Source organism: Sitophilus oryzae, unplaced genomic scaffold, assembly GCF_002938485.1.
Source record: "Sitophilus oryzae breed Bouriz unplaced genomic scaffold, Soryzae_2.0 scaffold_285_pilon_pilon, whole genome shotgun sequence".
NCBI lineage: Eukaryota > Metazoa > Arthropoda > Insecta > Coleoptera > Curculionidae > Sitophilus > Sitophilus oryzae.
Genome location: NW_022146846.1, coordinates 271,309 through 298,944, shown reverse-complemented (window position 1 = coordinate 298,944; position 27,636 = coordinate 271,309). Strand labels below are relative to the sequence as shown.

The window sequence follows — 27,636 nt, the reverse complement described above, 5'->3', positions numbered from 1 at the left end:
TCATAACGAGTCCTCTCGCATCTCTCTGGCCGAGCCCACTAAATCAACGCCAATAATAAGGACGCTCTCCATCTTTATTTATAACCCGTCTCGCTACCATCGAACAAGAAAAAATGCGCCTCATGATCATCGCTCCATACTAGTATCGAGGATGAAACGGCATAAAATATTGCCGGAGTAATTTTATTATTTAAAGCATTTACTGACCATTCCACCCACCAGCGTCCAATCGGAGAGAGCTTTTTCAGTTGCCGGTGGATACTGTGTATTTTAGTTTCGGGACCAGTTTCGGGACCGGTTTCGTCCAAACCAACCCAAACCAAACCTGATATTTGGTCCCGAAGTCCCGAAAGCATTTTTGGTCCCGGGACTTGGATTCCCTATATCACACACTTGTTATTTCGAGTCAAATTGTCGTTGAATGAATCGCATGTTGCAATTTCAAATAAAACATATTCAAAAATGTTTTAAAGTTGACATATGATATGTCATTCTATTCAGAGGGTCATTTTCTATCGAATACAGTAACAATATACCGAGGATGCCATTTAGTCATTTCCGGTAAAATAGGAAGTGACCTAAAACAAATGCATCAGTCAATTCTGATTTATGTCATACACTAACATACCAAATATCGATTTTTATCTGAAAAAATAAAAAAGTTATAGGAGTGAGCTATGTATGATATTTTATACTAAAGTAAAGATCTTCTTCAGTCCAACTAAATAATTTACCAGCAATATTTAAACAAGAACCTCTTTTAGGTTCTAACAGGTTCGTGCGTTTCCTGGAAAGAACCAAGACCGTAAGGCTCTCCGCAGGTGCACTCGGCATTCCGGCCCCAATAACGCCCGATTATCAATAGGTCGTTGTTTAATTAACCAACAAACGAATGGAAGCCAATAGGAGAGATTTCTTCGAGGTATAAATCTATAAAGAAGATAGTTCTGCAACGAATAAATCTTCCGTATCTCGCGAAGCAGATGCCCCCTAGCCGCTGCGTCGCGTTCGGTTCCGCTTTATAATTAGATTGGGAAAACGGACTTGGTCTCGCTCTAAACTCTTATCTCTTCAGGTCTATTTTCGATCGTTGCGAAATCCTATTCCATTAAGAGAAGATCGATCGCTGTGGGTATTTATCAGATGATCCATACCGGATGACAATAAAACTATTAATATACTTGCATATCTCAAGAATATATTGATTTTAACCTGAAAAATAATGATTTTTTGAAGTGTAACTTAATTCAAGGCCGCGACACACGAGCTAGCGTCAGGAAAAGTGGTAACAGCTACCCCATTCGGGGTAGATCTACCCCCTTGTAGAACAATTTAACTCGCTCTGGGTAGCGATCTTTGCCATACGTGGCTAAGAACATCACTATACTGAACTTGATACTGTACCTTTGTACTAATATCCTCTAGTTGTGTGTTAGGAAGTAATTTTCGTGTATCTTTTCATCGATAGGTTTGTAGCTTCTGAATAACCAGTTGTCAGCTTCGAATTAGAATTATTAGAGTTAGTAACTCGCATTTTCATTGGAGGACTCTGTCATATTTATTTCAAACCAATAATCAACGAGAATATTCGTATAATTTGACAAAATTACTGTAAACCACTATAAATATGAATTGTTGGTTAGGTTGAAAAATTTTTCTCTTCTTAAATAAAATTAAGCGTTAAAAATTATTAGGCATTTGCATAAAAGTGTGTATTTTGGGTGGTATTCCACAACATTTTTATATTAAAATAATATTATATTAAAACCGCATTATAAGTCACTTTTTGAAACATGCCCTTTAAATCTTTTTTTTGTTTGTTTGTTTACTTTGTTTGTTTACTTTACCTTTGTCTACAAATTGTAAAATTTTGTGACAATAAAGGCATTTATTTATTTATTTATGCGCACACAGTACCGGGTGGCCAACTAAGAATGGACGCCGGCTGTATCTCAGAAACTACTTATCGTATAACTTTGGAAAAAAAATTCTAATAAGTAAATCGACCAAGAGAAATCGCTGGAAATTATTTTCAAGTTCGAAAAATGCCCGCTAGGGGGCGTTTCTCTAAGAGCCAATCAGAAAACAGGGTTTTTCTCAAAAATTTGCAGGTGAACAGGTATTTTAAATATTACTGTTGTAATCATCGAGAAATTTGTAATTTTTTTGATATAGAGTATTTTGCTCTATCTCATAAAATAAAGTGGTGGGGGAAGGTTATATTTGCTTTTATTAAAATAAGGATAACTCTGGTTTAGGTTACGCGATTTAAACAAACTAGGGCTCGTTTAAAAGACCTTTTCTTCCTTAATGATCTCCAGTATAAATTTTGTTTCCACAATTTTCTTCGTGGTAGCTAGAGGGCGCTGTTTGACATCATAACAGATATTGCGCTGTTGCGTAAAAAATTTAAATAGGAGGCTATATTTCTCGTTGCACAGTTAAATAGAGCACAAAATTTCCAAAATATCCGCGCAAACCGTAACTTTCTATCTTCTCTCTAACCGGAGATATTAAGAGAACAAATCATGTTAGGCTGCCGCTTAGGATTATATGGTCTAAAAATTATAATAGTAGGCTAGGAAACAAAAAGAGGTAAATTGGTTATGTCAAAATATCAAAACATATATTTTAATTTCATTCTAATACCCATTTAATTATTATTTACCCATATTCGTTCTTGATTCGACCCCATCAATTAAAACCCAGGCATATTGAATCCGATGACCCAGCTGGTCATAGAAATATGCCGCTCCATCGTCTCTATCTACTAAATAAGTGGTATCCAAGAAGCCCCACACATTCATAGCAAAATAAGCGGCAGCACTGCCTCAACTACACCAACTGCATTCATGCTCATGAAATTGCAACAAATGTAATTTCATCATGTCCTCTAACAAATTTGGCAATTCATTTCTTAGAAATTATGGATAGTTCATTTCATTCAGATAATTAAAAAAAATCCAAACATTTACCGACCAACGGTCTTGGTGCTAAACTACTTGCATCAAGGGTAGATTTGAACCAGTATGGCATATTGTTAAGATTCGCACCTTCGTTCGGTGCTATATGAAAAGTGACCCAAACGACATAAACTTAAAGCAATATGGCGGCACAAAATTCCTAAAAATTTTAATAAAATTATTGATTGTCCGAATTTCGGACATTTCAAGCAATGTGTTCAAAGGAGTCGAGGATGCGTTTCAGGTAGATAGCCGACAATCGGATGCTTATGTTAAGCTCATTTATTATTGACAGATTAGTTCTTCTAGCTGTCCAAGGTATTCTCAGCATACGTCTGTAGCACCACATTTCAAAGCTGTCTATCATGCGTCTTTCTGATGATTTGATGATCCAGGATTGTACTCATAAAGAAATATCGAGAAGACAATTGTATGCAGCAAATTCTTTTTTGTAAGGGTTGTTATCACTCTGCTCTGCCATATTCTTGTAAGACGCAGTCTTTGCTAACCGTATTCTGCGTCTAATTTCTATTTTATTAGACAATTACTGCCTTCGTCGTTTATGTTTGATTATAGTGATGGGCAAAACTGTTATTTTTAGATAACAGTTGAAACTTTTATAGTTATTAATAAAAAACAGCTTAAAATAATAGCTTAAAAATAACAGGTTTCTTTATTTTACTGCTAAATATCTGAAAGTATGAGGCGGTCACCGCCAGGCGTACTAACGCAGTTGCAAGTTGCAACAATGACGTGCTCGGTGGTAATATTTCCAGGGTGTCAAAACATTTCTAAATATCGATTGTTATCTAAAATACCTCTCTAAAAACGGTGGTTGTTTACAAATAAGCGCTGTTTACAAATTGCGATATAAAAAAAGCCAAAATTTCGCCACTCGTCTATACCTATATATTCCGATCTACCTACGCCCTGCCCCTCGATCCGCGTAGATCCTGAATTGAGTAGCAGTGTACAGGGTGCATCTTACTCGACGGGCGAGAAGCTCTTAGTTATGATTTTACCATTTGCGGTCAAAAAATAACAATATAAGAAAATGTGTAGTATATTCTTCATAAGTAAACCAACTACACACTAGAGTTCGAATTTATTTTACACTTAAACTAGCGTATACCCGCGACTTCGTTCGTGTCGAATTAATAATTTCTAATGGTGATGATAAAGCAAAACAAGAATTTCCATTAACATACAGACTGGATAAAATTTTCCCACATGTGCCAAAAATAAGCTTTAAACGTCGAGCAGTTTAAACAGAATCGTGGTTAAACAATTACTCAGCTTTTTGGAACACCCTGTATAATTTTTGAAAAAATGTCAACATATGTAAAAAAACAAAATAAATTATGCGTGTCCAGGCGTTTTCCCGAAAGACTAACCGTTTTTTAAATAACAAATATTGTAATATTTGAGGGGCGTGTTCACCCTGTTGGAATTTGAGATTCGAGAAACCCCTCCTTATCGAACCTCAACCCCACAGTCAATCCGTTTGCCAAAAATCAGCTTTAAACGTCAAGCAGTTTAAGCAGAATAGTGATTACTCAATGGTCATATTTTATGAAATACCCTGTATATATTTTTTAAAAATCTGAATATATGTAAAACAAGATAATAAAATATACGTGTTTTAAAAGTTTTTCCGAAAAACTCACCGGTTTTTAAATAAAAAATATTCTAATATTTGAGGGTAGTTTCAAACCCTTTAGAATTCGAGTTTCAAAAATCCTTCTTATCGAACCTCTACACCCTAAAGTCAATCCGTTTTCCAAAAATCAGCTTTTTACATCAAGGGCTTTAAGCAGGATCGTGATTAATCAATGACCAGATTTTTCAAAACACTCTGTATACATTTTTAAAAAATCTTAAAATATTATTCTGAAAATTTTTCAGAATAAATAAATACCTAAATATTGAAACTTAAAGAGTAAGTACTGAAACATACATCGCCATAATATCTCGACCTCCGCCCGTTATGCTCGTAACAGGTTGAAAAACAATGTGCTATCTAAAATAACTGATGCGTTATTCTCCAAACTGTTTCGAACCTCCATCGACAATCGACCGATGCAGCAGCGTTCCTTTCCCACTCCGATTATCTCGACCACCGCCCTGTTATGCTCGTAACAGGTTGAAAAACAACGTATCTAAAATGACTGCTTCTCCAACCCGTTGCGAGCCTCTATCGACAATCGACCGATGCAGCAGCTTTCCTTTCCCGCTCCTGTTATCTCGACCGCCAGGCGTTATGCCCGTAACTGTTTCAAAAAACCTGCTTCTTTTATATCCTATTATTTTTAAGCGGTCTCGACCGAAGCAGCTACGTTCGCCGAAGCGCATTCCCCACTCCGTTGTCCGTTGTCTCGCCGCCTGTATCGATGGTTGACGAAATAGTTTCCATCCATACTAGTTGTTTTTTGGAATTGCTTCGAGCAGCATAGAATTTCGTGACGGTGCAGAGCGCCGACTTCGTTTTTCGTTTTACGAGCGGCCGATCTCTACCTGTCGTTATTTTATATCTGTTATTTTTTAGAAGTAGTAACGGTTGCGTTATGTTATTTATAAATAATTGTTATAAAATAACAGATAGTTAAATAACAACCCATCACTAGTTGATTCGAGATAAACAAAATCATGAACCACTTCGATACCATTAAGCTGGAAAGGTCTTTGTAGGGTTCCACGAACATTAATATTAATTTATCTACTGGACCCTTACTACTTAAAAACCTACTGGACCCTTATTAGGTACTGAAAAAAAACTGAGCTAGCAAATCAACACTAAAAACTAAAAAATGTTCGGTGTGGTCCAGCCCTAAGGCCGATCCTCTCCCGACTCGTTAGGCCGCTTCTGGTGCGGCCGTGGCGGCGGCGCGCCAGTGGCGGCGGCCCGCTGGGTCGTGACCTTACGTCACGCCAATTAATTGGTTCCTAATGTGGCCGCGCTCGGCCGCCGCCAGAGGCCGCCACACGACTCGGGGTCACCGGGTGCAGGCCGAGGAGGCACGGCAGAGATGCTTTTTCTCGCATCTATCTCTCCACAGTGAATATAGGTGTAGTGGAGGCTTTGTTTGACGTGCTTTGGGTACTTTGGCCGTATTCGGAGTGTATTCTAGCTTAATCGTATAATTTATTTGGATTGTACAGAAGCGTTTGGTTGCTTAAGCGGTTATATTCGAAGTTGGTAAAAGAATGCGTAGAGAAGCTGAACAAATTAGGCAAAGAGAATAAAGTCCTCCCACTCCCCTGGGAATCCTCCAACGGTCTAACTGTGAAAATCAAAGATTTTCCTTGATTTAAGTAAGAACAATCTTCGGATTGTCACGGGGTTTTTAACAGGACACTGTCGCCTCAATAGATTGAAGTTAGGAATCACTGAATGCGCCGAGACAAAAGTTGCGATTTTAGTTTTGATGTCACTGGTTTTGAAAATAACTAATTAAAAAAAATTGAAATAAGAAATTAAAAAAAATATTTTTTATTAATTAAGATTTAATTAATTAATTTTTAATTAATTAATTCCTAATTGATTAATTTTTAATTAATTAATTTTCAATTAATTATTTCGTCTATTGTTCTTGATGTAGGTAAATATTTAGGATTTAACCATTATCAAAGAGTTTTTTATGCGTGCTCGCGTGATCAATTTTCTTTCTACGGTTCAGCATCCCCAAAGTATTTGAACCACGTGCTGCCACTGGTCATATTATATTAATTAACTAGGTTAATAATATAGAAAATAGCTCGAAATAAGCTTGATTATATTCAGTAGACACAGATTGTGTTCTAATTCGTCATTTTCAGCTCGAAGAACCCCTGTCAATCAGCGGGGTGGATCCTCCTGTCCAATTCGGTTCGTCATGCTGCGACAATGCCTATGTATGAATAGCATACATAAACATGTATGCAAGATTCTTGTCATTGCGTGGTCTAGAAATGCATTTATTTTTTCTCATTGAATATACTTTGTATCAACAGGGAGTTTGAAAAAATATATGCTTCTATTTGGATATATTTTTTAATAATATGCATAAAATTAATACATAAATAGACATGCGTATGTCCTTTGATATACAAATTTTGCTTGTTCTACAAGTACAAAAATATCAATGACTTTAAAAAATGACCTGAAAGTTATAGTAAGAACAGCTATAATTATATAATCTCAGTTCCAAAATGGTCCCAAATCGTTTTAATTAATCGTTTTTTACTGTCTTACAATACTCATTTGACTCTAACAAAAGATAGAAACTGAGAAAAAAATCTCTATTTTCGTACAGAGACGTCTATCTGCTAAATACAAAGCCTTTCTAACGGCGTAACAATGCAGCGAAAACCATTATGGCTTTCCTAATGAAAATTTAAGACCCTTTTACCACTACCAGCTACTTATACTGTTCAAAAAGATAAGCTAAGTGGCTAGTAGAGTAGCAGTAACTCAAGGTGTTAATCTTAAACACCTAAAGCTACCGCACACTCCGTATTTACGTTGCCGTATGCGGCGTGCCAACACCAAGTAGTGATCCGCCACGAGAGAGAATAATTGCCGGCAGTCTTATCGAGCAAATTCTTTTCGGAGATGTTTATTGGGGCCATCTGAGCGACTCAAGACTTTGCAATAAAGCTTGAGATGGTTTGAGAGGAAAAACTCTCAACTATTTGTACCGCGACCTTACAGATCTATTGTGTGTTCTCCTTTCTTGAGTTATAACGAGTTATAACTCATCATACAGTCTCAGGGCTTTAACAAAAGCCAGTATCTGAAACAGCTCCATAGAGGCCTGCTGCATCCTCGACATCATCTTTCCCCACAGAATCTGCATTCGCCGTTGTTTCTCAGCTTCAGCCTACTTAGGTGTTCGTTGAGGAGACAATGTCCTTTTAGAAACCCCGTGACAATCCGACGATTGTTTTTACTTAAATCAAGGAAAACCTTTGATTTTTCTCGGTCGTAAGTTCTGAGGAACATTTTCGAGTGCCTTAGATCGTTGGAGGACACCCATTCCAGATTACGGATGAAGACTACAGAGATTACAGATTCTTGAGTTCCGCTTTAAGTTGGTTCCCGCTTGGAAAACAGAACGGTTCTGGTCCAGTTAGTAGAGCGAGTATTTACGATCATTCTCAATGTCTAAACAAATCGATTAAAATCAATAGAACATCCTCGCAACAGCTTGCGGTAATCAATTGCATTCACAGAGAAAGCCTAGCAATTAGCTTACGAAACAATAAATTTTTTATTTTTTCTAACCAAAATTTCTCGTGACGGATGATAATCAAAGGTCAAAATGATATTACTCGCAAGACCTTGGCACATATTTAGAAAACGGAAAAAAGTCAGTTGATATTTCTCGGTGACTGGTATTCTCAAGATATCATCAAAAATTAATTAAAAATCTTCAATATTAATTAAAGTGGAAATTGTTAAGTGGTCGAACAAATTTTCAACTGCTCTTAATTACAGGTAATAGATTAACTTTTTTCCTTGTTATTGTTATAATTTGTTAATAATGAAGCTTGGTTGATTATTGTTTAATGATTAATATAGTTTTTTTTCCGGGTGTTTTTCAAAATTGGCTCATCTCTATAATTTTTTTTTATTTTTTTTACACATAAAAACCAGATTTCGTATGTTAATATATGACATAAATGAGGATAGATCCATGAAATGACTACAAAGTGAGTTTTTTACTTTTAATCTAAATTTTCCAAGTCGTTTTTAAAGCTCTCAAGTCGAACTGGGATGATGGTAATTGCTTGGTATTTTCGGCTGATTATTGATTGCTGCCGGCGGCTCTCAAAATGTTGCCATTATTTTTTTTAAATAATTTTGTTTTTTTACATATTTTAAGATTTTTTAAAAATGTATACAGGGTGTTTCGAAAAATCTGGTCATTGATTAATCACGATGCTGCTTAAAGCGCTTGACGTAAAAAGCTGATTTTTGGAAAACAGATTGACTTTAGGGTGTAGAGGTTCGATAAGAAGGGATTTTTCGAAACTCGAATTCTAAGGGGGAGAAACTATCCCTCAAATATTAAAATATTTTTTATTTAAAAACCGGTGAGTATTTCAGAAAAGCTCTTAAACACGTATATTTTATTTTGTTGTTTAACATATTTTAAGATTTTTTATAAATTTATACAGGGTGTTTCATAATATATGACCATAGAGTAATCACGATTCTGCTTAAACTGCTTGACGTTTAAAGCTGATTTTTGATAAACGGATTGACTGTGGGGTGTGATATTTTTGGCAAACGGATTTTTCGAAAGTCAAATTCCAACGAGATGAAACTACCCCTCAAATATTACCAAGTTATATAATAATATCGCCATATTTTTTTCTCATGCTGACATAAATGTGAGAAAATTTTATCCAGTTTGTATGTTAATGGAAATTCTTGCTTTGCTTTATCATCACCATTACAAATGATTAATGACGCGAACGAAGTCGCTGGTACACGCTGGTATTTCTATAAATATCGCACTAATAATACTTAAACATGCCAATTAAAATAATACAGATTTTGTATCCATTTAGTACAACTTTTTAATAATCGAAGGAGACAATTCCTTATATCAAAAATAATCGAGGACATACTGATTACTAAAACATTTATTAATTCAAAGACATTTCTCCATTTAAGGTATACAAGCTGTCGAAAGAATGTTTACAGAATGATTTTTTCTCCTCCAGAAATAGACAACTACCTTCGTCCTATGCATGTAGCAATAGTTTCTAATCAGTGAGACATTTAAAGGCAAATCGTCTCAATTTTCTTCATTAACATCGTGTTTGATTATCAAGTAGGTAACAGGTATATCAGCGGTGTAAGTAAATTAAGCAACTACAAGCGAAACATTGTAGCTTAATTTATGGAAACGCGGATAATAAACCTTGCTATTCGAACTGAACTAATGACGGCAATAATTATACACTTTTCTAAATCATTATAATTAGAACAATACGGCCATTTTATATACCCAGAAAAAATAATATAGATAAAAATGTTATAGAAAACCTAGCAGACCCGACCACGCGTTGTTGTGGCTAAGGCCAGTGATGGGCATTTGGGCATGCAACCGGTATATTGGAATTTGGGTAAATTCCCAAGTTTTTGCACCCGGTATACACCCAAAAGGTGAAGAAATAACACATTGAATTTGAGAAAATACCATTATACCAGGTATTATTTTATAAAGTCCCCAGGTATAAAAATATGATACCCAATCATACCCAGGTTTTTAATTCTAGGTATTCTAACAACTTGTTGTTAAATTAAAATTATTGAATTACTAATATTACTACTAAAAAATAGGGGTTAATGGTAGAAGGGTGAAAATTTAGGGTTGTATGTAGTTTTTAATGCCATATAATAAAAAAAATAAAAAAAAATTGTCCAAAAAGTAAAAAAAAATGATGTGGGTCACCCTTATTACTTAAAAAATAGATAACTCAGACCTCCTAAATATACATATAAAATTTCATCAAAATTGGTTAAGTCGTTTCGGAGGAGTATGGTAACAAAACATGACACGAGAATTTTATATAATAGAATATAGCGATGGGAACTATCGAATGAATTAGACTATCGAATGGTTACTGAATGAATGATTTCAACTATCGAATGGTTTTATTCGAATAAAATCATTCATTCATTTGTATACTAAAGCATATGTGACAACCTCGCCGTGCGACTAAATGGTTATCGTTGAGCCACGACTATCGAATGCTTTTGATAAATGAAAATGAAATTTAGTATTCGTTTGATTTTTTGTGTGTGTCAGTGCATTATTAGTTCTTCCAAATTTTTATAACTTCACCTTATAAATACTGTGCTATTTTTGCGTTTATTAAAATATTTAAAATACTAAAATAGTAGTTTTTTTAATTGACGATTGTGTGCGTGTGCAGGTGTCAAATTTTTCCGAAAATTTGTGTGATTTTCTGTAGCTCGATCTTTCAATTATTTTATTTTATATGGTATTTATGGTCTATTTTTTAATGGGAAATTTTGAGAAGTAGCAATTTTTAAGAGAAATGAGATGAACTTGAAGTTTTACACGTGCCAATTTAAAAAAAAAGTTAACGATGTTTGTATTTTGTTTATGCTAATTCTCTTACATGTAGTTTTTTGCGAAGAAATATTTCATTTATTTTTTAATGTAAATGCCAGTAAAAGTAAATATTATTTTTTAATAATAATGTAAAGTACCCAATATAAATAATTTTGATTTCTAATTTTTCATTTATATTTTCCTTCCATTACACTGCATGCTTAGAAAATTAATAAATGTTTATATTTCATGATTTTAAAGTTTGTTGTTAATATAACAAATTAGCTCTGTAATTATTATTATTTAATAAACCAACGATGCCAAAAAATTTAGAGACTATATTATTTTTAAATAGGATCTAATATAAATAATTTTGACTTCTAATTTGTTGTTTATATTTTGCTACTACGTAAAAAAATGTTTATATTAAATTATTTTAAATTTTGTTGTTAATAGGTATAACAAATTATTACTGTTATTATTATTTTTATTAAACCAGTCTTTATTAAAAACATTAAAAATCATTTTCCTACATCCGAAATATTTTATTATCTAACCTAACCTAACAACAGAATATTAATAAAAAAAATGCAAAATATATAGACATACTATCCGTAACTAACTAAAGCCAAACAATAATATTCTTTGCTAATATCAACTAATACCAATATATGGCAACAGCGCCCTTCATAATGTATTTTCTGTGTAAATACTAGCACCTCAATAAAAAAATAATGTGTCCTTATCTTTATCCGCAAAAAATCAAAGATGCCGGCTTCTTTCATATAGTATTGCCACCGACCGCTGTCGGGTTTCTCGAAAAACCTACGTCTCCGGGCGACAACTAAAATCCAGTTAATATTTTATTATAATCGATCATAAATGAATGACTTTTTTATAAATGAATGGTTTTTGCTGCCGAATTACTAGAATACAATATTTCAAGGCAGATGACGCATCTATTCGATAATTTTTATTCGAATAGTTTTCAACGAATGTTTTTTACTAGCTATCGAATTATTTGAATGAATTGCAACTATCGAATGTTTCGATAGTATTCATTCGATAGTTCCCACTACTAATAGAATATGTTGTCACTTTTTTATTAAATAAAAATTAACGAAGATATATATAATATATTAAGATATATTGATTATAACGTATGATCGAAAAAAATGGCGTCCAGTTGGCTGGGAAATCACGATCGATGACATTTCCCATATAAATTTACATATAAATTGACAGCGATCTTCATTTCATAGCCATCGGTGATGCCGTTTTTTCTCGATCATACGGTAGTACAATACAATGGAAGATCAGATCTCAGTATATGCTTTTTTTTACTGATCTGATCTTCCGGTATGTTTAAAAAGAAAGGTCTTTAACTAGTGTGTCTTGAATAACTAGGTAAAATAGGTATGTATGGACTTACTTTGACAAATAACAACATACATAGAATACAGGTCATGTAACGGAAAATGGAAAGGGCCATGTTGGAAGTCACACAGAGATAAAATACCCAATCATATCATACGAAATCAAACATCTTAAATGGAATTGGGCAGGACATTTGGCTAGGATAACAGATGAACGGTGGACAAAGAAACTTGTGGAATGGAGACCTAGACACGAAGCCTATAGAAGCAGAGGACGTCCTCTTAGTCGATGGACAGATGATATTAAAAGAGTGGCTGGTAATTGGATTCAAGTGGTACAAAATAGAAAGAAATGGCTAGAGTTGAGGAAGGCTTTTGTTCAGCAGTGGACGGGACAAGCTAAATGATGATGATGATGACAATACAATAAAAAAAGAGACGTTTTGATAATTTTTGGCAGAGGAAAAAGAAAAAAACAGAAACACCGAAAGTTACAAAAGTATTTGAATAATTCCACTTCCAGTCTATTTTATCTTCTATGCGGAAATAAATTCTTAAGTATGAAGTATAATTGAAACCACTAATTTTTAGGTTCTGAAAGGAGCTTAAGACTTTTCCTTCTGATACATTTTTAAATGATAAATGTAGGACGTGTGTCATCATGTAACCAAACGAGACGTACGATTCCGCATATTTCTTGTTGCTTATTTAAACTAGATGTTGTACGAGGCGCCAGTGGAATCATAACGAGTCCTCTCGCATCTCTCTGGCCGAGCCCACTAAATCAACGCCAATAATAAGGACGCTCTCCATCTTTATTTATAACCCGTCTCGCTACCATCGAACAAGAAAAAATGCGCCTCATGATCATCGCTCCATACTAGTATCGAGGATGAAACGGCATAAAATATTGCCGGAGTAATTTCTAAGGGTCTAGTTTATCCAGCATCAGTTAACTAACTCCTTGATTTTTAAGAAAAATAATTATTCTTTGTGTCTTTTTTTTTGCTTCAAGTTTTCTAAAAAACGAAAAATTTGTTAAATATTTAAATAGATTTTTAGATGAGAATCTAAACATGGCTTATTCTGTCAGTACTATCAGCTTTAAATGCCTATTGAGATTACAATGCCCTGTTATAGTAGACACACTATAGTCTTGACAGTTCCTGTCATTGCTTATCAGGATATTTTCTCGAGTGTTTTATAAACTCTTTTGCTTGCCTCTGTCCTGATAAGCGTTTCCACTATTGGTTTTTTCAATTTCCAATTCCAATTTTGGCCACCAACTACTGGCCATTTTTTATTTACTTTGATCTTTGTTTGATCATCTTATCTGCCTTTTCATTGCATTTTTGAACCCTCGCTTGGTTACCGCTTTCTTCTCCGGTAGGACGTATTGCATAATCAGTTTTTCCCAATTTGATGGTTTTTCATCAAAAGCTATTTGAAATTTGGACTCAAAAGGTACAGTCTTATTTCATAATATAATTTTGTCCTCCAAACCAGTATCATACTTTTTCTGTAGGAAATAGGAAAGATAGATGCTGGTAAAAAGGTGCAGTTGTAAAAAAAAACAATTTTAATGAACTCAGCCAAGTGAGTGGAAAAAAAAGAACTTGTAGCATTTGATTTAAAATACACATAATTTATATAAATGTACAGAATTATTTTATTTAAACGAATCAAGTTTAAGTCCTCGCACCGAGATGGCATTCTAAGTACTGCTATTATCTTTTATTTTTTTCTTCAAGTTTATTTCTGGCGAAATATTTCAGTCCGGTCGAAGTTTGTTGGTCTATCTGACGATGTATAGTCACACTTCGTGCCTACCTACCCTCGCCATTTTGGTGGTAAAGGCTCAAACCGATAGAGCTATCGGCGTTTGTTGGCATTTTGCCAGTTTGTTTGGGAAAACCCTCTGAGCAGAGGTAAGACTTTTATTTTAAACGTAACGTTTCCTAATACCTTTTTTTTGTACAGGGTTTTATTTTATGGTACGCATTTTGTTTTATGGTAGCATTTTCTGGTACCATTTTGTTTTTTGTACCTGACATTTGGGCCACGTTTTGTCCCTACATTTCACACCGGGAATAACGGAGGAATCTCCTGAATCCACACAAGTTTTCGATCCTGTCTGTGCAGTGACGTTTTTATCAGAATCCAGTTCCAGTAGCAGTTCACCACAACCAGCTTGTGACCAGAACGGATAAAAAAAGGCCAGATCATTTCATTTTATATCTATTTAATTTAACTTCATTTGAATGCATTAAGCCCTTCAGGCATATTATATATTTGATTGTTTTAGAGTTACTTTGAAATATTGTATTCATGTTATGCATATTTCTGATATCTACATAGTACGGTTTTTTTAATATAAAGAGTCCCTACATTCGTCGCAACCAGACTTTTTGCGGAATAATTAATAAAATATTAATATTCAGAAGCGTGCAGATTTAACTACCATTTTGAGTGATCTATTGATATATACAATTTATTGATACATACAATTTATTGATACATACAGCATCTATTGATACATACAATTTACCAACAAATATTTTTAAACATCAAATTTTTCATAGTCTTATTTTATTCTACTTAACATTTAATTATTAATTATATTTAGTTATTAGTTTATCTCAGCGTTTCATTTGTGTAATTCCTAAAATTAGTAATACCTATATTCTGAGTTGATTTCTCAGTTCTCAACTTAGAAGTTTTCGAAAGTAAATGGAAAACTGAGTGGCGCCCAGTATATTATAAAGACGTAAGTATCACAATTTAATTTTCACTAGCTTACGACCCATTGCTCACCGGCGAACAGCTCCGTCGCATAGTATTAGTTGTTTTAATATTGTTTCCAAAAGAAAATTCTTATAAAAAAACATTCCATCATTTTTTTATAACTTCTAATGCTACAAACTATCAGAGCTGCAGTGTAATTCAGTGAGCTTTTGCAATATCATCATCCAAGTATTATTAACATCTGAAATACACTAGTAGTATATTTCAGTAAATATAATCAGAATAAAGCTTCAGAAAAAGTTGTTTAAACTAAGAAGAGTCTCTGGTTATCACCTGACTTAAGAGTCGATTACGCTGTACTGTTTGGGTCGCTCTAAGAGGTCGGGTAAAGCGGGTGTGTGGCCGAAGGAAATATATATATATATATATTTCAGAAATCTGCCTAAGACTTAGCCCGATCCTGTCGTGTTAAGCCATACCCAAAATTCCAAACACACTGGTTTTGATTAAGGCGCTTGATTAAGGTTTGCAGAGCTTCAGCATTTGCCATAAAATAGCGAGCAATTTGTTACAAAACCATATAAATTAGATTCCACTGTAATCACAAAACTTCAATCTATTTCCGTATTGTAACGGAATTTTAAATTATGTCTTTATTTTCGAGAAAATTTAGTCCAAACATTAGGAATATTTTGTTGATGTTTGACCATCAAAATCTTAAAAATAAAGAAGTTGTCTAAAAATGTGCTACAATACGGATATAGTATAATCCTTTATCTTTAATTTCCTTCTTCATTCGTGTAAAAATACCTAGCCAGTTTTACATAAAACGTTAAATGCCGAACGTTTATCTTGCTTCTTTTTCTAGAGCTACTTTGTAATAGACTCTCAATGTATCTCTATTTGATAAAACTCAATTTAATTCCGACTCTGTGATCACCTCACTGATCTACAACGATCACTTAATGATCTTTAATAAATCCTCTGGAAAATAATCATAAAATTATCTTCTAACGATAGCAAAACAGTTCTCAAATAAACATCGCCGCTTCTTACAAGCTCGATCGGAGCAAAACGACGCGGGGAGATAAAAAGCGCGCAAACGGCCGATAAAGGAAACTGCAAAATTAAGTTAAGATCCGTTTGTTTTAATTTAACGCACCGCCATCTAGCGATAGTATCGACTAATTACGTTTAACATTGCTCTTTTGCATCTTTAATGGGTTCAGGACCGGATACAAAACTGCCATACAAGGTAATTTGCGCTTGATTTGATCGGTTATCTTGGGAATTTTACCTCACTTAATTACCATCATTCTTCTATATTGGTTTTTCGGAATGTATTTACGTTATTAGGGACATAAATCCGCTGTATCGTTTACTATATTCTGCGATTTTCGTAGATTGGAGGAAGAGATAAGCTTCTAAGGATGTTTACACAGGACAATGTTCCAGTCAGAAATAACGGCAATCTATTATTGTGTGGAAGAAATAATACGTTGGGAAACAATAATAATTCAGTTCCTATCTATAGAAATATCCAAACAGCTCTTGGCACTTGATTTCACAATTCTAGACTAGTTTGGGACCGTGTGTGTCTTTTCTGGCAAGGCATTGTCCAAGTGCTGTTCAGTTCCTATCTATAGAAATATCCAAACAGCTCTTGGCACTTGATTTCACAATTCTAGACTAGTTTGGGACCGCGTGTGTCTTTTCTGGCAAGGCATTGTCCAAGTGCTGTATGGAGGGTTGAGTCTACATCCCATATAGCACATCAAATCACATTTACGATGTGTTTACTTTATTAGATGTAGACACAGGGTGACACAATTTCCCCGATGTAAATATGATACGTTTACACATTGTAGTTCAACACGCATGCACAAAGGTTAAACGTCCGCCTCACAATGTAGCCACAGTATAGCATTTACGTATACACAAAGTAAGGGATACACAGTGTGCCGTAGGATACACAGTGCTTGTGTATTACGTTTAAACTATGTTTACACATTGCAGTTGTGACTACCGCGTGTATACGTATGTATTTTGCTTCGTATATACATCTTGGCTAGATAAAACTACTTCTTAGAACGAATTTAGGAAATAATACAAGTTTTGATGCCTAACTTTTCGTTCTTTTTAAGAAATATTTATTCAATAATACCAATTATATCTTTTTAGAACGAAAATTAGGAAGGCAAAACTTTGTATTTTCCAAAAGTATCTCGATCGTAAGTTCAAGAGAAGTAGCCTTAAAATTGTTCCATTTTTGTTTTCTATTAAATGTACCATTTTTTTCCATAAAATGGATTAAGTGGTCAAAAATAAAATTCTTATATTTCTTTATATCATGGAACACAATAGCGCAAATAACACAATAATAATAATTATTTACACTGCAGAAACCAGAAGTAAGAAAACACTGTAAAAGAACAGAACTTGTATCAAAATGTATTAAAAATATAAGTACCTAGTATAACAACATACTACTATATCGCCACGATTTGGTGGACCTCGTTTAGTCATTTTTTTTCTCTTCTTTTCCCTCCAAGCAGTTGGTTTGTTAGCATACTCATTCATCGAGATTAACAATCTCAGATTGACAATCTCACCCTTAAATTTTATATCAAACTGATTATTGAATATTAAACAATCCTGTATATTGATCCATCAATAACTTACCGAATATCAGTGTAAGAAGTTCTTTGAAGCGTTTAAATCTTTCTTTCTATGGTCCCTTTAGATTTTTATTATTACCAAATTAAAAAAAAATTATATTGCAGAGTTAACCTCTTTATCATTATACGAGAATATTTGGAGTTTTCATTCATTGGAGTCAAAATTTGGTAAATTGGGTATCGAGTAAGGGAAGAGTCGCTGCTATAATATTAATAATACTCTTAGGAAGGTGTAACAAGATAATTAAAAACTTGTGCTTACCTTAAAATCTCTTTTAAACTACACACAAACAGAACATTTATATAGAGCTTCCGAATGATAAAATAATAATGGCTGCTAACACATACCACTCCTAGAAAGGAGAAAGAAGAGAGAACACATAAGATACACTTAGTCGGTGTATCTACGCTGAGGCTATCCGCGCGTGCGCACACCTTCATTTCATGCTAGAATGTAGACACAACAGTACACTATTACGAAGTGTCTATATAGAAATTTATACTATGTGTATACGTCACATTTTTAAAAGTTGTGTACTATAGGCACAACTATGATACGAAGTATCACACATACATATGACATATACATTGTATGTCTCATATACCGACGTCAGATTTCATCATTTTAATAATTATTTGTTACGTTACAAAAAACTCTTTAGAATCTTGAGTGCATACGGTATACAACTAGTAAACACTGTATCACACAATTCTATCAATATAAACCTGCGTGTATCTCATATGTATATGTTAGAACTAGATGAACACTTAGGTTCACTTTAACATATTTTGTTTCTCATGTGTCTCCCTTGTAGAAACGTAATTTCATTTGGACGTGCTGTATGGGATGTTGTTAGACCTTGAGATTAGAAGAGGGCCAAAATGGATTTGAACGGGTTACAGTCAAACAGGCCAATGGCCACAATTTTTTTATCTAATCTAATCAAAATATAAATCAGTAAATATTTTACTTTTGGATAGTTCCGTATACTCTCAAGGTAGTCCAAAAACTAACAAAGCAAACATAAGGTATATAAGTACCGTAAGGTATATAACATATATCTTACGTGATTTATTTTAAAATATTAGTTTAGTGACATTATTACCAGATGATTGCTGTACCTAATAACCCATAATTACATGCCAGATTTAGATAAATAAATTTATAGCATATTTAATACAATTTAAATTACAGCTCTCTCGATTTGGCATTTATAAAAAATCTTGATTTATTACACTTATGATCTGAATACAAGATTCCGAAGTATAGCTAGAATTATTATCCATTTTTAACTCTCTTTAAACAGTTAACCTTAAAATAAAAATAAGCTAATTACAACACCTATACAAATTATGCTTGTCCCGCCTATTTCATTTCTTCTTGGTGCCACAGTACCTGTGTGTGTAGAACGAAATGGCGGAAATAGTCGATTTATTAGTACCAGCCCCTGCGGGTACCACCTGAAATAATTGTCGTCGTGATTTATGGTACTTATCGCGAAACGAACCTCATTTCAGGAGCCTGTGTCTATATAGTTTCGCACAGAACGATAACAGAACAAGAGTACTACCTACAAGGTGCTAGAACTTGGTACTTTTAGTTATTCTTTTAGTACAATGCTCCCATTTTGTGTCTGCCTATAATAAATATTATAATTACCTTTCTCTATGTAATTTTTTTTCAAGATTAATGTATAATTACATTTTGTTTAATGATATGTATTGTGAAATATTAAGGTCAATATAGGTATTTTGTTCTAGTGTGTCGAGTTATTCTGCGATAAATCTGCCTTTTAGTGACTAAATTTTCGATTTTTAGAGTTTTTTAAATGTGGCTTGGAAATGAACATCAATGACATTTCCCATAATTACAGCGATCTTCATTTCATAGCCATCGTTGACGCCGTTTTTTTTCGATCATATTCTACTTTTGGTTTTTATTATAATTGCTACTCTTACAAAAGAAGCCAGATACCCTTTTCTTCTTGGTTTTCTGCTAGAGTAACTGCAAATAAATAAAAATTGTATGACTTTTCAATGACAGTGAACTATAACGACTATTGCCATGTACCCTTCAACCACATGAGTGTTGATTAGAACATTAGAACCAAAAGCAACGGCACGTGTTTATTCTAAAACTAAAAAGTAATAATATTGTTCCTTTATTCTTCAAAAGCGAATATATCCAACAAAAAAAACTATTGAGATGAATAAAAAAACAACATTTTTTGAAACATGTGTCTTCAGAATAAAGTGGTTTTTAAATGCCTTAATTTATAGACCTTAGATTCCTTAATTATAGACGTCATTTATTAAAAATGTTGACATAATATTTGTCAAAAATTAACCCTAATTATAAAAAGATTGGGGGGAGAGGCACATTGCATGGCTAAACGATGACCGATGGACGAAGAAAATAATAGAATGGAGACCATGGCTGAGAAACTTAAATGGAAATGACGGTTCATTAAAAATAGTTTTTCCTCCAAGATGCAGAGGCGCAAAATATTAAAACTGTCAATGTTAACAATGCAAATGTCAATATCTGACAATAATAAAATTTGATTTTTAACTGTCACTCAGAGACGCTTTTGTTGTGATTTTACGGTTTGATTTCGTTTTGATTTGTCGAATTATTGTAAAATTAAATTCCTTCAGAGTTTTTGCCAGAATTCTGTTTTAGACAATGTTTTTTAAAAATGGTGGGACAATTTGTGTTTTGTATAGACTCTTAATTATTTTTTATCATGGAGTTTAATTGTTGTACACCTGGTTTCCGAAGGATACAATGGTAAGTAAATTAAACATATCTACTTACAGTTATAGATTTTTTAAATTAGTACTGCTAATAAATGCCACCTGCTGAGCAGTTATTTAATTTTATTAAGGTGCATGTAAGGAATTAAGGACGCGCGTTGTGTTATATTAGCATGATCAGCAGATGATTACATCTAATTTAATTTGTTTTTATTATTTCAGGTCTCAAACGGAAACAAACTGGGAATCTTGCCTACACCAAAATTATATAGCCGTTTCAATTCACTTCAAAGGGAGGAAAATTATGTAAAACTGCCTGCTATTTGCTGAAAACCGCCAAAGATTAAATTATAACTGTAACAACTTAATATATACTATTTCTAGTCTTTTTAATATATTTTTTAATTAATATCCGACATATAAGAACACTTTGTATGCTTTTAATTCAGTTGATTTATCGTTTATAATATGTTCGACCTAATTAAAAGCACACAAAGTGTTCTTACATGTATGTCTAAATTTATTTTAAATTAACTAAAACAACACCCTTCCCCGCACCCCTCTCTTCCATTAGTATTTCTTCCTCCATCTACCAGAGGCGCCCTTGTATAATAAAATTGAAATGTATTATAAGTTGCCTATCTATTTAATAGTATAAGTTTTTTATCTATGATGGAGACCAAGACATGATGCATTCAGGAGCAGAGGCCGTCCTCCCACCAGATGGCATGACGACTTAAGGCTTATCCACAGTAACTGGATGCAAATAGGTCAATATAGGGAGTTATGGAAGCAAACGAGGGAGACCTATGTCCAGCAGTGGTTTAGTGGCTGGTTGATGATGATGATGATGATAGAAAGATTAAAAAAGGATATACTGTTTCCCGACACACAAATCTATTTCCAAAAAAACTTATTTTTTTCATGAATTTTAAATTACACCATTTAAAAAAATAATATATTGGGCTTGAGATCGCCAAAATTTTATCGACTGGATTTCCTAGCCGCCTTTGATGCAGTTTTTTGGTCGTATGGTATATTGAACTTTAAAATACTTGAAATTTTTAAGGTGTCCCTTTTGTAAATGTGAACTGAACCTTAAATCTAACCGAAATACTCTGTGTAACTAAAAAAAAGGAGTATATAGATATCCGATTTTTTTAGTTTCAATACTGATATGAATAGTTTTCGAATCATTGGATTACTATGGACAGTATCGCAAAATACCAATACATATTATCGTCGTATACTCTCAAATCCGAGAGTACATTTCATTAAAAGATACAACATATCGTACAAACCTTCTCGAGGATCAAAAAAAAACAAACCGAATTGAGGACGATTGCGGAAAACACGCGAAACATCAGAATTCCTCGGCGAAAACGTGGAAATGCCTCGTCCGACTCGAATCGATTCGATTCGGAGATCGGACGGGCGAACATGGACAAGGAACGTTTCCTGGGCGCGGAACACCGCCGCGCCGTCCTCGAAAAACGGAAATATGATCGAGGCACACGCAGCGTGCACGGATTTTAGAGCCAAAGTCAAACGGAGAAATGCTCAGATTGAAAGAAATACACACGATTTTTTGCAATTCAGTTAATAGTCCAAGAGACGGGTGTAAAAACATGCAAGAGTTTACTGAAGACTCGTATTTTAAAAAGCAAAGGTACACACATGGCCAAAATTATTACATATAACGATATTTTTATTTTATTTTGGACCTAATATGATTCTTTTTATATTTTTGGGCACTACACGACTAATTAATATAAAATTAAAAATCTAAGTGCAACAAGGCCGTTATTATAATTTTATTTCATAAGGAGTGAAAATCAACAAACACAAATTTCATTTTAAACAGAAAATATTGAAAACAATTTTAATTATTTCTCACAACTAATAGTCTGTATTGCCTCCGCGAGCCTCAATGCAAGCTGTGAGAAGACGTGGCATGCTCTCAATTAAGTTGTCCAGAAGATGTTGAGGAATAGCTTCCCATGTTTCCAGGTTCTTGAGTTCCGCTTTAAATTGATTTCTACTTGGGAAGTAAAACGGTTCTGGTCCAGTTGGTGGATTGTTGTGTCCTTTTTAGCTAGATCTTAGCTAGATCTTAGCTTGTTCATTACTTTGTACATTACATATTCTATCCCTTGGTGGGCTGGTACTCAGGGTTAGAGGACTTTATTTCATTTGCCTAATTTGTTCAGATTCTCTAAGCATTCTTTGACCAATTTCGAGTTGATGGTTACTGAGTTGATCGCTTTTAAAGCTGCTTGACCATCGGATAAGATATCTCTAGCCAAGGTGAACATACGTAGATCGCTAGATATTTTATTGCTCTGAGTTGAGCGAACATAAATCCGGCAAATGTCGGGCGATTGGCTCGTTGGCCGCGACGGCGGCAACGGCAATCATACACACGCGGCCGCTAGATGTCGCAGTTTATCTTTCTTCTTTGGCGGTCCCGCTAACAAGTCCCATAAAAAACGCGCCCGCAGAGACCAGATATCGGACAGAGAGGCAAATCGGGGCATGGTAGAGGCGAACCGAGACGGAAATAGAGATCGATTGGCGAAAAATACGATCGGGCCGGGCATCTCGATCATACGACGCTCTCGTCGCTATAATTCACGTGAAAAGTTGAGATGTCGCTGAGATTTATGGGTGACGATGGTTGGAAGAGGATAGTGTGCAGGGGAAAACAGAGCCTTAATAAAACTGGAGTTTAGAAAGATGCTTCAGTTTGAAGTAACATTATAAAGAAAAGTACTCATAAAAATACCGAGGGAAAAGTCTAATCTCAAGATTAGTGGACTCTCCCGCTTAAGTTAACACTTTTACTTAATTATGAATAGTCGATAATTTTTTTATTTTCGAAAATTTTCGATAACTGTTTGGCTTGAAAAATTGATCACTTTGATTCGTCCAATTCTGTCTTTCGCCTTTATTCTCCACCCATCCACTCTTATCCTTCTCAAGTCCTCTTCTACATCCTTTTTCCATCTGATTCTCGGTCTATCCCTCCTTCACTTTCCACTTATTTCACGTTTCATTATTATACTAGGAATTCTTGCTTCAGCCTTTCTTTCAATATGTCCCAGCCATCTAAGTCTTTGTGCTCTTGCTACTCCCGTTATACTCGGTGCCTGATATAGTTGCTTTAATTCTTCTTTTGTTCTTCTGGTCCATATGTTGTCTATCTTCTTTCCTCCTAAAATCTTCCTCAGTATTTTTCTTTCCCAAATCTCTAGCCTCGAACTTTCTGTTGCACTGAAGGTCCACTTTTCACATGCATACATCACTATTGGTCGTACCATTGTTTGGTTCATTCTAATTTTTAAACTTCTAGAGATGTTCTTAGTCTTAATAATTTTCTGTAGTGCGTTAACACATCTATTTCCTGCCGTTATTCTTGCCATAATTTCTTGAGTTATATTTGGTTTCCTTAGAAATACGGCTCCTAGATATATGTGAATGTATCTACTTCCTCAAATTTGTTTCGTTTCCCTCTCTCAGAATCTATTTGTCGACATCTTCCCTTCTCAAAATCCCTATCTGACCACTCCGTAAATTACGTTTTTTTCTCATTAAACACTAAGCCTAGGTACTTTTTGCGCTTGACCTTTTGGTCACCGATATCAGCTCTTTCAGATTTCTTGCTAAGATAACTAAAGCATCTGCAAAGGCTAAGCATTTGTGTCTTTTTGTTTACAGAAGACCCTCTCTATTGTGTCTGTTGCCCCTTCTGGTTTTCAAAATATTTGAAAAAACTTGAAAAAACTAGCTATATATATATATATATATATATATATATATATATATATATATATATATATATATATATATATATATATATATATATATATATATATATATAAACGGGATTAGGTATAAGTATTTGATACTTTTTTCCAACTACAGCCTATTGCTGCCTTCCCGTTACCCTACGCCACACGTCTCGATTTAGTGCCTCATCAGCTTCTAGGTTACGAGCTTCCATTGCTTCCTTAACCGTTGCGTTCCAGGATTTTCTAGGTCTGCCTCTCTTTCTTCTACCCTGGGGAGTCTATTGAAAAACTTTTCTTTGCCACCTGTTCTCCGGCATACGTAGAACATATCCAAACCACTTTAAGCTGGATTTTTCAATTCGATCTAGCACTGTCTCCTTCGATGCATTCATGATACGCCTGACCTCGATATTTGTCTTTTTTTCCATCCTAGATATACCTGCGCTCCTTCTAAGATAGTTCATTTCAACAACTTGGATTTTGCGCTTCGTATCTGCACTCAAAGTCCATAGCTCTGAACCATAGCAAAGAACTGACTCCACCAATGTTCGTCCAAGTCTCTTTTTAGTTGTTGCAGACAAGTTTCGGTCCCACCAGAGGCTATTAAGACAACCAATAACTTGTTTGCTCTTCTGAATTCGGGTTTGTATTTCTTCTTTGCCCAAACCCTCGTTGTTGATAGTAGCACCCAGGTATTTAAATTTGTTTACTTGTTGAATCTGGACGTTATCATCTATGAAGACTTCAAAACAAGCGTTGGAGTTGACAGCTAAGTATTCTGTCTTTTTTAGACTAACCTGAAGTCCCCATTTGTTATATTCTTGGTAAAGCCTCTTAGTCATGAACTCCAGATCGAAAGAGTCCTGCGCAATCACGACCTGATCGTCTGCAAAGCTCAGAGTAAACAGTGTATCTTCCCCAATGGGTATTCCCATGCCTTGGCATCTCCTCTTCCATTCCCTAAGGGCTACTTCAACTTCTTAACGTACGCTTTATTTTCTTTATAGAGCTCTTTTATTATCTTAAGTAGGGGTCTATCTACTTCTAAAATATTCAAGGCATCCCATATCTTGTTGCGAGGAATAGAGTCGTACGCTTTTTCCAAATCAATAAACGCTAGATGGACTTCTTGATCTACTGCTATCTTTTTTTCCATCACCTGCTGTAGGACAAAGAGGTTATCTGTGCAAGATTTCCCCGGTGTAAATCCGTTTTGATCTTCCGAGATTTTGTCACCAATATTATGCCTGAGTTTACCCTGCAGAACTTTTCCAAAAAGCCTGCTCACTGAACTGTTAATGCTCAGGCCTCTATAACAACCGGGGTCGTTGCGATTTCCCTTTTTAAAGATAGACACTATTTGAGCCACTCTCCATTTTTGGGGTAGTTTATTTTGCATACAGCACTGGTTGAACAGCTCTGCCAGGCGCCAGCGCAATTTCTCGGTCCCACACTTTAACAATTCTACTGCAATGTTACCAGGACCTGGTGACCGTCCATTTTTCATTTTTTCGAGACTTAGATGTACTTCTCTTTCGCTGATCGTTAAAGTGCCCGCAAGGTTGTCTTCCTCTTCTGCAGATTGGAATTCTGGTCGGTTTTCTGTTAGTAATTCTGCATAGTAGTTGCGCCATTTTTCTATATCAATTTGATTCAAGAGCTTGTCCGTTTGATTGGTTTTCATTTGTCGGATTGTTCGCCAGACCTCAGTACTCCGTGCTGAAAAAACTAGCTCAATGTGCAATAATTGCTCCCATAAGCAATGAGTTGGATGGATATACGGATCATTTTGATTATGTGTGTGTGTAACAAACAAGCTTTGAGTCAGTGTGATACATTATTGCATTTGGGAGGGCATATAACGTTTTTGAAAACAGGACTAAAAATTCAGGTCCGTATTTAAGAAAAACTAAATGATGGTTTAAAATTTTGATTGTTAAACTAAACACTTCAAACCTACAAAACTTATTAATCAAAATTCCTAAATTTTTGTATCTATGAATCAAACATCACTACTATTCTCTTCATATATCCTCTGTAGTTCGAATGATATTTCTATCTTACAGTAGTATATCTGTACCATTATACATAATATATACGAGTATTAGTGTTAAGGTGCTCTGCAAATAAAACCAGTAACAGTTGTACTGGTATGTATCTATTAATCACGACAATTATTTATTTAATAAACACGTCACGTCAGTGCAAGTGCCATTTTATTAACAATTACTCGGGAAAAATTGTGAAAACATTTCCGAGAAATCGAGACTTTATGCAAGGTAATGCTACCGTCGCGTCGGACAAATTGTTTTCTTAACACCGCCACCTTATTTATTGTTTTGAAATGTACAGATACATTTTTTACACTTTGTATATGTTTGTTTTTTAACATTAATCATTGCCGTAACAACAAATAGAGTTTCAATCTATAGGTAGGAGTATTTTCTAAATAAAAAATTAAACTCCGGAGAGCAAAGAAATTTTACCAATTTGTTTCATCTGATTGTCAAGTGAAAGAGAGAGCGACAATATGTCACATGACGTTGTTAACGATGGCTGAACAAACAGTAGTAAGCTGTAATGTTATAGTTTGTCCAACGACAACATCATTGACATGGATAGATGTGTCTGTTATTTTAATTTCAAAGTAGTTTATTTTATTTTACAATGAAATAAGTTGGTACAATTGGAACGCATAGCAGGAAATTAATATAACTTATGCTCAAATACAAATTTGTAATATTGCATAGGAATAAATAAAACAAACTATTTTATTAATAATAACACTTACCAAATTTTATACCTTAAAGGTTGATTAATTAACTTTAATCTTAATTTTTTTAAACCAGTACCTTTTGATATTATTTTTCTGCATTAAAATCTAAAATCCACTATTTACCTATTGTGTGATGTCGATATTTTACAGCTACTCCAGTTTTTAATATATGTTTAGTACGATCCTTGTACCATATACGAGATGCACTTATCTACGACGATATGGTATACAAAGTTTATTGATGGTAACTTTATTGGTGTATAAGACGTTCTGCCTGGGCAGCGAGTATTAACTATAAACTGTGCTCTGGGTCTACAGTTAATTTTCCCTCGATTTTTCCTCCACTTGACTTCAAAAGACACAAAACACACGTAATAACACGAATCAAAATGCGCCATCTTCCAAAACGCCGGGTATTTGACATAAGTTAACACAAAATTATAACCTATAACTTGGCTTTGACAAGCCCCAAAAATCT

At 34.4% G+C, this 27,636-nt stretch overlaps 1 protein-coding gene across 1 annotated transcript; it reads right to left on the bottom strand.

Moving 5' to 3' along the window:
* Window positions 1-74: 74 nt before the first annotated feature.
* Window positions 75-26,066, bottom strand: LOC115884481. The gene is made up of 3 exons (XM_030903076.1): window positions 25,640-26,066; window positions 25,180-25,358; window positions 75-380 (listed from the first exon to the last, which is right to left on the bottom strand). The coding sequence occupies exons 1-3, from the start codon at window positions 26,064-26,066 to the stop codon at window positions 75-77; spliced, it is 912 nt and encodes a 303-aa protein (XP_030758936.1).
* Between the last annotated feature and the right edge of the window lie 1,570 nt (window positions 26,067-27,636).